The 17726-nt window shown below is 45.5% G+C and overlaps 1 protein-coding gene and 1 long non-coding RNA gene across 5 annotated transcripts in view; one reads left to right on the top strand and one right to left on the bottom strand.

The window, feature by feature from the left end:
- LOC144580253 (uncharacterized) overlaps positions 1–17726 on the top strand; it is a 138890-nt gene that overhangs the window by 107654 nt on the left and 13510 nt on the right. The window lies entirely within an intron of this gene.
- TNR (tenascin R) overlaps positions 927–17726 on the bottom strand; it is a 440410-nt gene continuing 423610 nt past the window's right edge. The window contains exons 21-23 of one of the 2 annotated variants that reach the window (XM_002760337.6): positions 14769–14930; positions 10106–10269; positions 927–9202 (exon numbers count right to left, since the gene is read on the bottom strand). In XM_002760337.6, the coding sequence (XP_002760383.3) occupies positions 9083–9202; positions 10106–10269; positions 14769–14930 (446 nt within the window). In that variant the 3' untranslated portion in view covers positions 927–9082. The remainder of the gene's footprint in view (positions 9203–10105; positions 10270–14768; positions 14931–17726) is intronic. The other variant, XM_017966077.4, reaches the window with a different exon arrangement.

Raw genomic sequence — 17726 nt, 5'->3', positions numbered from 1 at the left:
CTGACTGCCTGTGCTCCTGTATCTGGACTGGAAGAAGTTCCCCTCATGACCCTCTTTTTGAGGCTGTTCCTTGGCTGGGGTCTTACTTAATGTAACCCAGAGGTTAGAGTTGGTCTTACATTATGCGCTGGGTCCATTTGTAAGGGACGGGAAGGGACAAGGTTTTTCCAAGTGACCAAGGCTGACAGGCAGTGGCTAATGGTGCATTATTAGCCTGAGCTGCTCCCTGGCAGTGGAGGAGCTGATTGAGTGGAAGGCAGGCTGGCCTGTCAGATGTTCTCCAGTACCCATAGATGGCACTAGAACCTTGGGGATCAGACCACCCCTGGGCACTTGAGGGTTGAGGGAGCCAGGAGAGGAGGCCGGAAAAAGGTGGGCAGTGTGTCACTGTCTCTGTGGCTGGTCAAGGACTCAAAACTGTACACCAGGCCCGTCCAGTGATGCTGGGGCACCAGGTGCAACCATCCACTGGTGACCTTTTCTGATGGTAAAAGCAAAGGGTGAGATGTTATTTTTACCTGAAAAGGCGGTTAAAGGTTAAAATGACAAACTAAAATGCAGAGGGTTTGGAGGATTTGGTGTTTATGATTTCTGAAAGTGGGTGGAAGATAGGGAGGAAAGATAAAGGAAGAGAGAGAAAGATGCAGAGAGGAGAGAAGTGGGGGGCAGGTGGGGAGAATGAGGAGGAGGGCAGAAATATTCAGGATATAACAAGAGAACAGAAACAGGGTGGACAAGGGGCGTAGATAGGCGAGCAGGGCCATGGGGGAGAACAGTTCACCCAAAGGGTGATGCAGAGAAGAAATGTTGGCAGAAGTGGGCCAGAAACGCTGAGGACAGGAGGCCCAGAGAAAAGAAGGCAGGCCTATCCTTAAGACAGGCATGCCCCCCCAGTCTCCCAAGGACTCAGAAGACACGTGTCATTCTTTCAGGATCTTTTATTAACGTATAGAAAATGTGTTTAAAAAAGGAACTATACAGAGGCTAAAAGCAACCAGGACTAAAAATACTAGTTAACAATGGTTAACAAGCAGAGATTCCAGTCTTTGAGCTACAGTGACATGAAAGGATCAGGGAAGTTGGTTTTTCCTCTCCCTTCCTCTGTGTTTTTATTTTTATTTTAGCTCATGAAAGTGTGCATTGTCTGAGGAGTATGTACTCCATTTTCTTCTTTTTTGCTTCCTTCCAGTCTTTAAGTAAGTGCTTTTTCAAGCTCACTGTAGCTACAAAGTCAGTAAATTGGTCTTTGTTATTTTTACCTGAAAAGGCTATTAAAGGTTAAAATGACAAACTCAGATTCAGAGGGATTGGAGGATTTGGTGTTTATGATTTCTCAGAACCACAATCCAGAGACCACCAGGGTGGGTTTCAGCTGCTTGGAGCCCCAGGTAATGACCCTCCTCAGTGTCACAGTGACTTGCTTAGGGTACCTGGGCATCCCCATGGGCCTGGGGAGTATTCGAGGTTGGAATCATTAGATGTGTGTGTGTGTGTGTGTGTGTGTGCATGTGCACCTGTGTACATGTGCATGTGTGTGTGTGTGTATGTATCAATGATTAGAAGGAGGAGCCTATGTGTTAACCAGAATAGACTACGTGGGTTGTAAACCTTGAGTCTGTGGGACCATGGTGTGAGTCTGGGCCTCCGCAGCTGGTAAAGGAGCACTTAGATGGCTGACATTTCTGCAGGCGTCATGGTGTCTGTTGCATCTAACGCACAGGTGTCACTGCTGCCCAAGCAGCCCCCATACTGAAAGGGAGCCAGTGTTCCGGGGTTCTTTCTTGGGGAAATCTATTCTTTTATATATAAACATCATTCAATTAAAGGGAAGGTGCTTATGTCTGGAGTTTTGGCCTGGCAGCTAAAAATACCAGGTTGCCAAGTACTGATTTCCTTCTAAATTCCCCAGAGTAGCAAAGAAAGCTGAGATTGTAGCCAGCTGTCCTCTGGTGCCTTCCCATCCACTGGGGATGTGAGGCAGGGAAGGTGTGGGGAAAAGAAACCGGGGGAAAGTAAAATGAATGTATCTCCTGCCTTCTAGCCTCATCCCCCAAATATTTCCACTGATGTACTCCTGCAGGGGTCTGTTAAGGTGTTTGTACTCCCCGAAGTCTGGAAGAAGGTAGCCTAAATCAGTCTGTAATCTGCTGGTTGTAGCCTAAAAATTTATAGAATTTCTGCATTTGCACTATCTGTACTGGTTTGAAACATTAATAATATAACCCTTTCTTCCCAAATTCTGGAGTGAAGCTGACGCTCTGGGAACATGTGCCATGTTTATCCTGTGGCTTTTCCTTCCTTAATCCTGGCTACACTGCCTGCTCCAGCTTCAAAAAAATGACTTTGGAATATCCCACTCTTCTAATGTTGGGATGTTCCAAAAAGAGTGGGGTGGGGGTATTGGGTTTATGTTCTGGTTCTTATCTTACTCTCCCATTCTGTTGGGGACCCTCTCCCTCATCTGCCAAATTTAAAAAGAAAGAAAAGGAAAGAGCCGTTGGATGTTTCTTATTGAGAACCCCCTGGAGTATATGGCAAAACAAATGCAAGAATTTCCATTTCTTAAAAGTCAGAGGAAGTAATATCAAAGCCCATTTGTGAGAATATTAGTAAAATCCAAGATGGCGGTCACTTGGTTAAATAAATATAAAGGGAGCAGCCTCGTGAAGTGGAAAAATCCAGGGCTTCAAAATTAGACCGAGGTTCAGATTATGGCTCTATTTAGTAGCTGTGTGACTTCGAGCATGTTACTTAACCTTCCTAGCCCTCCATTCATTCCCTCATCTATAAAATGGTTAAATCTGACTTTAAGTTTATGGTGAGGATTTAATAAAGTAAGATATGTAAAGCCCTTTGCACAGTATCTGGTAAGTAGTAGGTATGCAATAAATGCTATTTATCTTAGTCGTCATTTGGGGATAATCAAATTAAAAAGCCTATACCAGACCTGAACTCGGCTCTATTACTGATTGCCTGCGTGCAAGTTCCCTAGCCTTTCTTGGCCTTGGTTTCTTTGAGAGGAAATAAAATGAGAGAATCAGATTAGGTGATCTTGAGTCTTATCCAGCTCTGAAGGTGTATTTCCAACATTTGCCTGTTAGAGGCAGTGTTGACCATATTAGTGCTCAATATTAGGCTATAAAAGAGCAACTCAGGGTCTCCCTGGGGGCTGCTAAACCAGTGATGGGAAGAAAATAATAGTCCATACATTCTCGTCCATGCATTTACCTGACAATGCACTGGACTGAAACCCTTTCTTGTGACCTAGGTGTTCTAGACCTCTTGAGTGTGCGGCTTGCTTCTCAGGGAAGATGCCTGCACCACCTGACCTGAATCCATGGTGCCAATGAGCGAGTGCCAGTAACCAGAAGAGCTGATGTCATGAGAATAATAGAGTTAAATGTTTCTGAACTGGAACTTTAGCATTAACCCAGCTTCACAGCCCAGACAATAAGGAGCTGTTTTATGAAGTTGTCAGAGGGGTCTCTGAGTGTGTCTGAGGAACAAGAGCTGTGTTATTTGGATGCTCTGTGAGAGCCTTATTAAGCTTGAGGAAGGAGGGAGGATTTCCCGTTTGAAGAAAATGCAACACTATCCAAAGACTGCGAGGTTTGCCAAGGACATTTGGACAATGAAGAGCTGCAGGTGCAATGAAGTCATGTTTCAGGCAAGGGTTGACTTTAAAAAATCAATCAGAATGCTGGAGATGACAAATCAGGCTTGTGGTCACTGGTGATGGAAAAGTGAGATCCATGCAGAATTGGCTGAGCAAGCAAAGGAAGCCCTCTGCCTCTGGTTTTCTGTGCAACGACAGGCCTTGGTGCCTTAGTTTCTCCTCAAGTAAAGTGGGTGAATGGCAGGAGCTCTGGTGGGAGATGGGAGGCCAGAACTTGAGAAGCCAGTGCTGCTGCCTCTCCCATGGCTGCTCCTGCCTGGCCTCTGCATTTTAGTATGGCGCCATCTGCAGAAGGCTTGCTTTAAATCTCCAATGATCTGTCCGTTTCTTCTTAATTTTATGTTTTTCTTCTTCCCACCGGTTTCTCAAAGCTTGATGAATGTAGAACTGGCATAAACAAATCCAGGGTGAATACAATTAGAAGGAAACAGAGACTTTTTTTTTTTTTTCCAAATTGGACCTGAATCTACACCAATACATCATCTTAAAGCACATAGTAGTTGCTTTCCCTGCTTGCTTCTGGACTGGTAGCATCCAAATGCTCCAGTATTGTTGAAGAAAGCTTCATCACATATGTGTAGGATTGGGTTATGGAAGAAGCAAAGGTTTGAAGAGGAATTTAGCTCAACACCTTCAGGAATGTGGTCAGAGGACTCTGTGATACAACCAGAGAGAAGCTACAGGCACAGCCCCAGAATCCAGCCTGTAACTCAGCGTTCTTTAGAGGACAGAGCCTCTCTGTTACGGTAACCTGGGTGAAAGCACACCATCAGGGAAGTGAGGCAGAGCTGAGTATGCAGCGTCCAGCACCTGGGTGGGGGCAGACCCCCAGACTCCACAGATCTGTCCTGTTCCTCTGAGGTCCCAAGACTCCTCTTGCAGCTGTGGCAAGTTTGAAGCAAGTGGAAACAAATTATCCCAACTCCTATGGAATTATTGAAACTGAACTGAAGTTTGAATCTTTCAGAGGTTTCTTAACAACATTTTAAGAGAGGACAGTGAGATGCAAGTAAGGTGGAAAGTGTACCCCAACCCCACACCCTAACCACTTGAAAGAAAAGACATGGAATGAAGAAATTTGGTGAATAGTGTTCTAGTGATAAGGAAGCAAGCAGTAGGAAACCACATATCCTGGGCAAGGGGCCCCACCTTTCCTGAAATTCTGAGTGGAGTGTAAAAAAAAAAATAATAATAAAATGTTGTCATGCCTCAAGAGTATTTGCAAATCCAGGTCACCAGCTAGTCTATTTCAACACCCTCAGCTTGGTGCGTGCACCATCTTCTTGCGCGCTCCATCTTTTCTCCAGAAGAGGGGACAAAGAGGAACTCATCAACTCTTTCCCAACTGATGCTTTTTTAAAAGAGCTCTTTGAAAAGATTCCACAATGACCTTCTGTCCCTTAATCTACAGCTGTGCTCGGGGACTGGATTTGAAACGTAAAAATGTGATCAGTATTGTTTGGTTTGGCATTGAGCTCATTGACAACCATGGTTCTTTAGGTCTGGCTTTGAAACAACAGGATACTGGTTGGTTCCCACGAAGCAGGGTGTTAGGGGTCTTACCACTTTATGAGTAGTGGAGGGGAAGTTGGTAGGTGAGGGACAGGTGGATTCAAATATTTGTAGATGTTTGCTTGCATTTCCTTGCTGCCACACGTTGTTGATTTTACAAATCAATCTCCCATACAAATCAGCTGGCCAGTTTTCCTGGGTCCTGGTTTGGCTCTTCTGGAAACCTGGAGACCTGGCTTTTCACACAGGGTTTCAGGAGGTGACTGCCACCTTGTGGCCACACTTAGCAAGCCCCCCTTCACGGGTTCACTCTGGGTCTCAAGGCCAGCAGTTTTCCATAGACTTGTCATTCTTGCCATCCCTTCCACACCTGACCCCTTCACCTTCCAGAAATAACCCTGCTGGATGTGAGTTTGATATGCTGGCAACTATCTTTATATGATGGGGAAATGCAAAAACGGGAAACTGCGTGTGTCTTGGGTCTAGTCAGTGGGTCTATTGCAGTCATTGGTGGTGGTTTTGTTTTTGGGTGTAGGTACATACATATCCTGATGGGTCTGCAGTTAAACAGCCTCGGAGAAGGGTCTGCCTTGGTTCCTTTTGAGTCCCTTGAGGAAACTGGTGTGCATAGGGTGGGTGCTTACGAGTATTGCTTACTGGATCTGCCTTTGAGAAATTGTGCTCAGAGGAGCAGGATAAGCAGGAATCAGTGAGGAAAGTTAAGAGCATTGAGTCAAGTTGACCATAGACCTTGGGAAGAGGGTGGGGCACAGTGTCTTTTAAACTTGGTGAAAACTCATGAGAAAATTACTCTACTTTATAAAAGGAATCTATAATCCTTTTATAGAGGGCTGAATGAGCTGATCTTTGAAGTCCCTTTCTTGCTTCAAAATGAAGCTAGGCAATGCCACTGGTATTATTTATAAAAATGTTCCATAGTGTAGAATGATTTCAATAAAGGGAAGATTTTGGTTTCCACTGATGTTTCTTGTCTTTCATCTGAATTGAGAACACATAATCTTTTTCCATTTCAACTTCCTTGATGAAGTGGGCTGTGCTGGCACCACCCAGGTACCTGGGCTCTGTTTCTATGGACAAAATGAGTTCTGCCTCTTACTCAGCATGGTCTTTTCTGCAATGTCTTCTTGTGTATGTGTGTTTTACTTATGACTTCTGAATCGATCTCTTTTTCCTTCCTTCATTTCTTTCCTCATGAAACAGGGACTTGAGTGACTTTTCATTACCTAATTGTGTTCTCTCACCATGCCAATTTCTACTCAGGTTTTCAGATCACAGATTAGCATTATTGACTGTCAAAACTGAAAGGGAAATTAGAACTCATTTTAGTCTAACCTCTCATTTGACAGCTGAAGAAGCTGAGGTCTAGAGAGGCAAAACAACCCAGTCAAGGTCATGTAGCTAAGATGAGTTTCCCATTCAATGTGCTTCCTGCTATTCATTGTTGTCCCATCTCTAGCTAAGTCTTATGCAATTTACATGCTTGTTGTAAGGATTTGTTTCTGTTTCTTCCTCCTCCCTGTTTGTTGAAGCCCATGGTGAAGTAAGAAATGGAAGTGATGCCTAGATTTTTCAGGGTATCACATCCACACCACAGCAGTGGACAAAGCCTAGGAGATTGGCAAGGAGCATGCCTCCAGACAGTGGTGGCTGGCTGCATCCCCATGAGGTCCAAGGTATGATGGTCAGCCCAAGGGACTGTCCATCCTGGTTCTCAAAGCTTGGTAAGAGTGAGGATGTTTCAGTTAGAAAATTGCCAACACTCAGGCTCATCCAGTAACTGGTTGGCAAAGGTACATGCTGCCCCAGTTAGACAAACATAGGCACTACGGAAAATGGTGCTGGGGCCTTGAGGAATGGGAGGGGAAAGGAAGAAGACAGCTTAAGGAACTGGGCGTGGATTTGGGCAGATGTCGCAGGGATGGTTGCTGATATTTGATTTGGAGGAGAAGTTGAAAGGTTATGCCTTTTAAAGCCCTAGCTCTCTTGGGCTTAAGAATGAAATCATGCTAGTGAAGACAGTGCTGCTCATAAAATGGGAAGTAGGCCCACAGTTATTGCCTATTCACCTTTGGATTTCTGAATGTAATTTCCTTTGGCTGTTATCATTTTTCCTTTCAAAGGCAGAATAGTAAAAGAAGATGAAAAGGCTTCTCATGATCTCACCTCATTAAGAAGGTCATTCCTGTTTCCCATAGGACCAAAAAGGAAAAAAAAATTCAACCTCTTTCCAGGGTTATCAGTCAGGGATGTGGCTCTCTGGGCAAATGCCTTCTTTTTCTGACTCTTATTAAGCCACCTACACTAAGGAGGGCTTGAGTGACGGCAGAAATGAGGCAGAAAAAGGAATCTGTGACAAATAGGAAGAGAAATGAGAAAACAAAGCTAGGGGAGATCCGTGTTTCCCATGGGAACTATAATCCCTAGGGCAGTGCCCTGATTGTGACTTCTTCAGTCCTTTCCTCAATGGCTGACCCAAAAGTGCTAAAAGCCACCAACATCTCCCACTCCTACCTTTGCATAAAGTACCTGTCTGACCTGAGGGTCAGTGCGGGCAGTGGCTAATGACTCACAGGGACATAGCCTCTGTGCCACCCAGGGCCAGGAGCAGGCAAGGCCTTGGGAACTAGATTCCAAAATACTGGTTGGGCTTGTGAGGCTCTGGAGTCTAACACAGGCTGGAATTAGGCAAAAGGCTCCATCAGGCCAGAAAACAGCTGCTGTTCTTGAAAAGTAATAGGACATATGGCCGATGTAGTAAAAGTGTCAGAAGATGAGAACTTTTGGCCCATTATAAAGGACTTGGGGCTGGGTGCAGTGGCTCTAGCCTGTAATTCCAGCACTTTGGGAGGCTGAGGTGGGAGGATTGCTTGAGGTCAGGAGTTTGTGACCAGTCTGGGCAGCATAGTGAGACCCCGTCTCTCCAAAAAATAAAAGAAAAATCAGCTAGGGTGGTGGCTCATGCTAGTAGTCCCAGCTATTCAAGAGGCTGAGGTGAGAGGATCACTTAAGCTCAGGAAGGTGAGGCTGTAGTGAGCAAGGACTGCACCACTGCACTCCAGCCTGAGCAACAGAGTGAGATCCTGTCTAGAAAGAAAGAAAGAAAGAAAGAAGAGGGAGGGTGGGAGGGAGGAAAGGAAGGAAGGAAGAAAGGAGGGAGGGAGGGAAGGAAGAAAGGAGGGAGGGAAGGAAGAAAGGGAGGGAAGGAAGAAAGGAGGGAGGGAGGGAAGGAAGGAAGGAGGGAAGGAAGGAAGGAGGGGGGAAAGGAGGGAAGAAAGGAAAAAAGGAAAAAGGGAGGGAGAGAAAGAAGGAAGGAGGGAGGGAAGGAAGGAATGAGGGAGGGAGAGAAGGAAGGAAGGCAAAGAACCTCGGTTGCTGGGATGTGGAACAGTTGATCTGTTTCCTCTTAAGGGGAATTGTTGGCAAACCTCTCTTGCTGAGGCTTCTTTTCTGGGCCAATGTGAGAACCTGGCTATGGCAGGCTGTGACAAAATCACAAATACCTGGAAGGGGGGGACATCTCGGAAGAAGGGTAGAAAAAGAAGGTGTGTTGCCTGGCACCATAGCGATCTGTACTCCACAACTTGCCTTTGAATTGGCCCTTTAAGAAAACATCCCACTTTTCCTCCTTGGTGGGAAAGGAGGTGAAGGTTGAGGAGGGCTAGGGAGGAGGGAGAATGGAGACTGAGGGTCAGGCTCCAGGGCAGCAGAAACCAAGAGCAGATGGTAGTCAACGGATTCCTGCTACATCCCTGCTTCCTTCACATATTCTTAACATGTTGCAAAACACATTGCTATTACCCTCCCCCCTTGTTTCATATTATAAAAGACAAACGAATGACAGAAAAGATTGGTTGGCTCGCAGCAGCCTGCTGCTCAGAACTGTAAGGACTGCCGTTTCCTCCCTGCCATGAGACGGTGGTTGTAGGGGCGCATCTTCATTTCCACAAAGGGGATGGAGAACTCGTGGCCTTTCCAATGGTACCAGTTGATGCCCTGGACATGAGAAAGACAAGCATGTCAGGTCATCCACCACCGTGGAATGCCCCACTTCAAAAGAATGGTAATTATGGGAACAGGGAATCCACAATGTGGGGTTAGCTATTTTCAGCCAACATGAAGATTTGAGGCCGTGTTCCCAATAAAGTGAAAGGGGCAGAGTCTCTTTCCAGCTTTCTCTTTAAAAGTGCTGGTGGCCTGCGTCTTTACAGGGAACACGTTGCAGGTCATTCCTTACTACCAGCTTTGTTTTTGGCTTCTAGGAGTGGCATCCACCAGTAATGGTTATGAAATCCCAACATGATGGAAGCGTTTGGAAGTCAAACTGTGTTTGACTGCTCACTTCTAATGAGAGACTTAGGCGGTTTCTAACTAGGGTGACAAACCCTTTTGGTTGGCTCAGAACTAAGGAATGTCTCAGCTGTGGGCTGTTTCAGTGTTAACACTTAGAAAGTCTAGTTGGTCCTCCTGGTTTCCCTGTCACCCAGCCCAGCCCTATTGACTTGTGGTCTCTGATAGGGAAAGATTGTTCAGTTCGCACTAGTATTTTCGACCTCTACCTTTCTGGGACCCTTTTTAGGGTAAAGTTGAGCCTGTGAAGCTGTCCCCAGAACTGATAAGCTCGTCATGGGATCTTCTGAGGAGGGAATGAAAAGGAACTTGGCTGGGCATCAAGGGCTTCTCTGGGTAAGTTCTAGCTCCTGGGTCCTTTCCTTTCCTTCCTATAGCTTCTACTCTGTTCTGATCTTATCCCATTGTCTGCATTATTTTTCTCAAGACTCCAAATATTTCTTTTTAAAGGCAAACGAAGGACCCACGTGTGCCTTTAAAACATAAAGTTAAGGGAGCATGGGCTCCACAGCTCCGGCTCATTCACAGCAGAGGCAAAGCGTCGCTCACCTGACTGTGCCTGGACTCCCCGTACTTCCCATTGAGGTTGGTCCGGTGGCAGTTCTTATACCACCACGCTCCCTTGTATGACATGGCACAGTTGGTCACTGCAACATCATTGTCTCTATCCTCTGTGGAGAAAGGGCGTCCTTGATGATAACTGAGGGAGTCCCCTGCAAAAAAAAGATACATTCATGAGGCTGTCCCCTTTGTCACTATTTTATCAGGATTTTTTGGATATTTGACCCACTTCCAGCAAACCTGGTTTCCACTTATGGAGGCTTCTACTTACCTTTCCATTTCCACCCAGTTTCTCAGCGTGGCTGTACTGAACTCTTCCTCCACTTTATCCCCCAAGCTAACCATTTTCATGCTACTTTCTCCAACCCGCTTCCATCGCTTCTACTGCTTTTGCCGAGAACTTTCTCCACTCAGCTCCTATTCATTGCACCTCCCATACCCCAACTGTTTCCTCCAGGCCCATAATGGGACACAGGCCACTCCTGGTTCCTCCTGTCTTTGGAGGAGCTAGAGATGAGCCAGGCAGAATTGGGCCATTCTGGGTCTCACCATGCAGCCTCAACCTGACTTCTCCCTGGCTCACGAGGCCTGCTCAGATGACACCCAAAAACCCACATTCAGAACGGGAGACCACACAGGAAGAGATGCATCAGCAAACTAGGGTTCCCATCTATAAGAAACAGGATGACGAAAACCCAGAACTATGTCAAAGGAGAAGTGCTTGGGACATCTGGGCTGTATCTTGGGGAAGAGTGGACTTCAGGAGGCAGTCATGGCCTGTGGTCACTGTTACCAAATATTTGACGGGCTACTGAGAAAAAAATGCAGTAAATTCTGTGGGGAATTATTAGGATTAGTACGTGGAGACATAAAGATGGATATTTAAGCTAAATATATGAGGACAGAAATTACCTAAATATTAGAGGTGTTCACAAGTGGAATAGACTGCTGAAACAGGTGGCAAGATTTCTATTCTCGGGGCAAGCAGAGGCTACGTGTTCTTTTCTGGAGCTATTGTGCAGGGGGCTCAGGTAAATTGTGCATTTAAGGTGAGGGATTAGACTGTAATTCTAACAATTGGTAAAACTTAGCAGGATCAGGACTTGTGGCTAGGGATGTTGCCAAGGGGGCTCATGCTATTTATTAAATGAACGAGGTCTTGGGTGCCTCTCCTTGCTTCAAGTGAGGAGAGACCTATTCTGATTCTGTGGCTTCTGCGTCCAGGCTCACTGTGGCCACTCAATGCCTCCAATGCTTCTCACCACAACTTAACTCTCAAGAGGTTGATCTTTATAGGGAAGGCTGATGCCCTCAGTGGGGCGGGGCGGGGGGGGGGGTGTTAACTCAAAATTTCATTATCTTCGTCTTCCCCTTTCCATCTTCTTCGTCTTCCCCTTCCAGTCTCCAGGGACTCAGCTTTTGTGCCCATCTGGAGTTAACCTCACCACGTGCAACTCACTCTTTCCCATCTTTCCCAGATCCTGGAAAAGGTAAAATATGTTTCTTATTTTTTCCTTTTTCTTCTATTTTTAAAAACTTTTCACACCTTCTCACCCTAAGTCATATTCATTTCCTTTGTCTTAAAAATTCTTAGATTAATCCTACTCCTTAATGATTATTTCTTTCACCATCAGTTCCTTGACTCTGCGGCCTCCACCCACATCCTACTTTCTCACTCCCTGCCTCTCCCTCTGTAGTCTAGAATTTGTCCTCCTTATTCCGCTGGAGCAGCTTCCACTTTCAGGCTGCCTTCCACTGTCACAGACATGCTCCCAATGTTTGTCTTTACATCCTCCGAAAGCCTGGCTTCCCTTCCCGTTTCTGCCTCATACAGCCGCCTCATATGTTTAACACATTAAGTCCTGGTTTCTCTCTCTCAAACCACTGTTCATATTTATACCTTTTTCTTAATTCCCAACATTCGTCAAGGCTCCTATTATCTCCTGTTAGGACTGATGCAGCAGCCACCAGCTGTTTTCTGTTCTTCACTTGGACTTTATCCTATTCATGGCTGTCACAGCGATCTTCCTAAACCCCACTTCTGTTTTTTCTCCTTGGGACCTACAATGGCCCTCCATTGCTACCATGTTAAGACTGAATTCCTCTGCCCCTTGGTTTCTGGCTTCTGGATCTGGCTGTACCTGCCTCACCAATCTTCTCTATTCCTCCTGAATTTATACTTTGCCCTGCTCTGCCAGGCCCTTCACAGCCTCCTGTCCTCCACAGCATCTGCTCCTTCTGTGACTTCCAGGGCTTGGTTTTCTTACCATGGGGATCTCAGTCAAATGTGGCTATGTGGCTGCCTTCATGATGCCGTCCTCCACCATAGAGACTCCCCTTCTGTGAAAACCCCTTAAACTAGAAGTGAGAGGCTGGGCATGGCGGCTCATGCCTGTAATCCTAGCACTTTCGGAGGCCAAGGTGCGTGGATCACCTGAGGGCAGGAGTTCAGACCAGCCTGGCCAACATTGTGAAATCCTGTCTCTACTAAAAATACAAAAATTAGCCAGGTATGGTGGCATATGCTTGTAATCCTAGCTACTCGGGGAGCTGAGGCAGGAGAATCGCTTGAGAAGCAGAGGTTGCAGTGAGCTGGGATAGCACCACTGCACTCCAGCCTGGGTGAAAGTGTGAGACTTTGTCTAAAAACAACAACAACAACAACAACAACAACAAAAACCCAAAAAATACTAGAAGTGAGTACTATTGATTGTGTGATGAGTTACTTTCTGTTTCTTTTTAAAACTAGACATTCAGTTTCTGTAGAGGCCATGTTTTATGCTTCTTTTGAGTCGCCACAACTTGCACAATAAACTTTTAGGAGTTAACAACTTCTGATTGATAACTTAATTTGGAACTTTTAGTTCTGATCCAAATAGCGTCTTAGAGACTTGAATGTTTGCAGCCTCAGGAAATGGGGAGCAGGAGAAAAGGCTGAACTTGGATCGGAGGCCCTGGGAATGGGGTGATTCAGTAGGGCCAGTAAAAATGAGAAACTACAAAAGATAAGGTCCAGGAGAAATTGGGTGATATTAAATGCCAGAAAGAGAGGGGATGGGCTCTTCCTCCCCAGAAACCTTCAGATCTATAAAGAACAACCCTGGTGTGTTGTTGCCTAGAGAGGGTGGCAGCCTAAAGAAGCCCAGCTTTTCATCTTTTGAAGATGAACTTAATATTCCAGGTGAGAGATCAGACCCTAATTAGTTGATGATGATAAGCCAAACTGTTGGCAGGATCTGCCTCTGAGACCATGAGGGTAACATGCAGTTCAACTGTTCCAGCCTCCATAGGCCCCAAAGCAAGACAGAGCTGGAACAGAGGGAGCAAGGGCTGGGTCCCAGCAGGGCAGATGAAAGCACGGGGGATGAAGAAGAGGGAGGGAGGGAGGGAGGGGGGCCTGCAGGGAACTCAGAGGGCTTGCTTCTTTTCCTGTAGGAGAAATCAGAATGGCTTTTCTACAGACACAATTCTAATCTTAGAGAGTGAATAGCATCAGGTGATTTTTGACATGATTTAGTCTGGTGTCTTGTTTAATATGCTCCATTTCAATGGCTATTTTATGCCCAAAGTGTGTCAAATTGGGCCTTTTGTTGGGGCACTTCAGGCTGATCTCATTGCTTTTGGAAATGATCTCAGATGTGAGCATAAGAAAGGAAAGCGTGTCTTCTCTTTGGAGTATCTGGCTGAAAAGGGAAATAATTGAACAGATGCAGTAACTGGAAGCACAACAGTGATGCTCCTCTTAATTTCAAGAGGCATGAAATTGCTGCTAAAATTATACACTAGCATTTAACCCTAAAATTGGTGTTAACGAAAGGGCCAATAATTCCCTGTATCATACATTAGAATATTTGGAAAAACAGGTTTTATGAAATGTGTTACAATAGAGCACAGGAAACAGGTTGGCAAAACCCAAGAAGCAGACTGGATGTTATGTTCGGAAAAAAACTACGAATGCAACCAAGCTTGCTGAGATGGTTGTTCTGCTTGGTAGAAATGCCACAAAAACCTACACAGAAAACCCAACACCTATGTGGCTCTTGTGGAGGAATGAAAAGAAATGTGACCAATGAGGAACAGCTAAGTGGCATCATTTGCTCCTTGACCTGGTGTTAGCATGAATGCTGATGGCCTTGGGGTGGGGGTGATGGGGGCGTCTCAGAGAGGGGCAACATCACATGATTTGCACTAGTTCAAAGATGGTTTTCCTAAGTGTCTTTGCATGGGAGATGTCTACCCAGACAGTAGATGATTCTGCTTTCACTGCGTAAGAGTCCAGATTGACTAATTTAGACAAGGAAAACAATCCTTTTTCATCTTCACATTGCATCTTTCTTAAACCTTAAAAGCACATTCACTCCACTGATCTCATTTTTTTCTGACTACTCAGTGAAGTAGGGCAGGCATCATTATTACAATTTCTCAGATGAAAAAACTGAAGTCCTGAGAAGTTGCTTTCAGGTGAGCGGTCAGGGAGAGCTGGGACCAGAACTAGTGGTTCCCAGTGGCATGGCCCTTCTCCCTGGCCGGCAGTGAATGCAGGAACTCTGTGGGTGCTGCTGCTTCCTGAGGCAGCTCAGGCCTAGAATGGGGGGGCCCTTGTCCCACGGCATGCCCACTGCCCTTGGTGTCTGCTCAGGAGCCATAGTACCTGCGGTGCCATTGTAGCTTCCTATGCTGAGTTTGTACAGGTTTCTGCTGTCCTCGACAGAGAACCTGTCATAGGAGGCAAAGGCGGCCTCCTGGCCATCCCGCATGTCCACGCGCAGCTCATAGCGGCCCTGGGATGTGATCCTGTGTATGTTGTCCAGCCCTGTGGAGAAGAGCAGAAAATACACTGAGACTGGCCCCTAGCAGCTTTGGAAAATGGGAGGGAAATGCGTCTGTGGCCTCAAAACATATTGCAGGGAAGAGAAGGGGACTCCAGATTGCTTTTGGCCTTGGTGCTTCACAGTTTATTATCAAATGGACCCTGGCAGACTCTGAATTTCTTCTTGCAAAGAGGCCAGCCCAGCTCTGCTGATGAGTTCCCAATATGGGAAACTCAGGGGTCCTAATACCTCCTCTTGACTCAGTAACTGACAAGCCCTGAGCCTCAAGATTCCTGTCCCCTGTCACCTCCTCTGCCAAACCATGGTACTGGAAGAAAATTACAAGAGGTATTACATGGGTGTGAGTGATCGAAAGCAAGAGATGGAAACACTAATTAGAGGAGTTCAGAGTGTCTGGAACATCTCCTGTTAGCCTGCAGGATGGGCTCTGTCCACCTTCCCTACACTGCCTCTCCTGCCTTTTGCCTCCAGGCCTCCTGGGGCTCCATAGCCAGGTCATAGAATATGACTCTAGTCCCTTTCTCTCTAATCTGCCTGCTACATTTACACTGCTACCTTTCCACTGGCCTTTTCAGCCAGTTACCCTCATTCATCTGCTTCCTCCTTTGTCTCTAAGCTTCCCAGGTCTTGGTCTAATAGATTCTTGTAAGGGGCAAACCTTTGTAAGTCCACAGGTTAGGCAGAGTCCAGATCCCCGCTTGGTGATACTTTCTTATATACATTTTCTTGCCTGCTTGTCCTGGTTGGCCATGCCCTAGGACTCTCCAATTTTGAACTACCTCCCCAAACTTCGAACCATTCACCCTGTGTTGCTGGTAATCTCTCTGAGTCCTCCTGATTTCTGTTGCTTACTGAACTAGGGTCACCTTGCCTTGCTGTGACATCTGATATCTATTTGAGTATGCCATGATTTAGAATCAGAAAATTGCAGCGACTGTAGGGAATTTAGTGGGGACTCAGGCCAGTCTCTTTGTTTTGGAGAAGAGGAAACTGAAGTCCAACAGAGGTGAAATGATTGGCTGAAGGCCATCCATGTGTTTTGGCTTTCCTGTCCCATTTGAGGTTTAGAGCTTTGCCTTGATTGTAAGTCGATGGCTGTTTGACTGCTGTTTGCTGTTGGCTGATTTGCTGACCTGCAACCCACGCTGGACTTGTGCCTGTGCAGATGTAGTAGATGCTGATGGTGCCCTGCCGGGATGTCTTTAATTGTCAGATAGATCCATCTGACAGCTGGGGAGCTGCTACAAGCATTGTCTGTTAGCAACTTGCAGCCACCTTCTTCTTGGAAAATAACCCCTGACCAAATGGGAGTTACTTCATCCCGGAAGTGAAGCTCTTTCCCCTCATGCCTTCTAGCAGACTTCCATCAATGACTAATGTGGAGGGGTACAAAAGCTTGGCTTCCTTGCCTAAGTGGTAGCCAGCTCTGAGGAGCAATTCACGATCCTGAGCTTCCCTAGGGATCACACCGACGTGAGTCTCCAGCCAAAACCACATTTTTGCAGTTTTCTCTGGCCTATTTTGCATCCCCCATTCCCCTTCTCACCAGTAAACTCCCCCAGTAAATCACTTGAACAAGAATTCCTGTTTCAGCCTCTGCTTCTAGAGAGCCCCATATAAGATATAAACTATGGGTCACAGTGTTATCCCCAACCTGAGTATTGCTGCCAAACTACACCGCACCAGGCCTCGCCTCTGCAAGAACCCTCCCTGTCTCCCTCTTACCTACATCATCAAGCCAAGACTTCTCTTTGAGATTTTTAAGTTCCATGCTGTGCCTTTATTCAACCCACTCACCTCCTTGTTCTCTTTCCCTTACTTGCACCTTTCCTCTCAGTGGATGGGTTTCCTCCCTGGCCTCAGTTTGTAGTTGTCAAAAGAATTCCTGCCTTCCCTCCTTTCATCCCTTTTCTTCCTCCATTCTTCTGACTGACTCATCCCTCAATGCCTTCTCCATGAAGCTGGTCTCTTTCTTCTCTGAATATCTGTGGCCTTCTTTTCAGCAGCTCATAGGTTAGAACAGTGTTTCCCAGTGTGGATGGCATCTCTGATGACATGAGACATATAAGGCACTAAATAACCTTGAATAATAAGAAGAAAGGTATTTCCAAATTTAATCTCAGTCTTTTTTAATAGATGAATATTAACCCTGATCCTAACCTTAACTCACAATCTCAGTTTGGTTCTAGTATTTTCGTGGTTTGTTTAGCAGGCAAAGCATGAAACACCTTCTAATCTTCATTTTTAACACCAGCACCACTGCCAGCAACAACAGTCTTGGAGTCTCTGTATTTAACTGTCATTGAATACTATTAATATAGTTTTCTTTTAATTGTGTTTATTTTTGAGGCTTTCTTTTTTATTTGTGGCACATGGTAACTAGCTTTCTATTTTTGGCAATGCAATGACATTTCTTTTAAAAATAGATTTAATTAAAGAGTAATCTATAGAAATTTCAAGTGCATGATAGTGTATATATTTCTGGAAATATGGCACAAATTGTGAAAGTGGTATACAGCAGCTCAGCTTTGGGAAACGTGAGTCCTGTCTGCTTATCGATGTATTAATTTGTGGGTGTTACACTTGTCTCCCAAGTTGCTTGTTGATGCTTCGAAGGTAAGATATTTTTTCAGTTTGTTTGACTTTCATGTCGATGTTTTTGTATGGCCTTTACCTTGTATTTTTATTGTCTATATCAGCAAACACAAATCTGTGGATTTAATATGCACTCAATTCTTATCATTGATTGGTGTACTGATTATCTACGTTTTAGGTAC

Source organism: Callithrix jacchus, chromosome 18 (assembly GCF_049354715.1).
Source record: "Callithrix jacchus isolate 240 chromosome 18, calJac240_pri, whole genome shotgun sequence".
NCBI lineage: Eukaryota > Metazoa > Chordata > Mammalia > Primates > Cebidae > Callithrix > Callithrix jacchus.
Note: the sequence above shows the minus strand (reverse complement) of the source record. Positions and strands in the feature narration are given on the sequence as shown.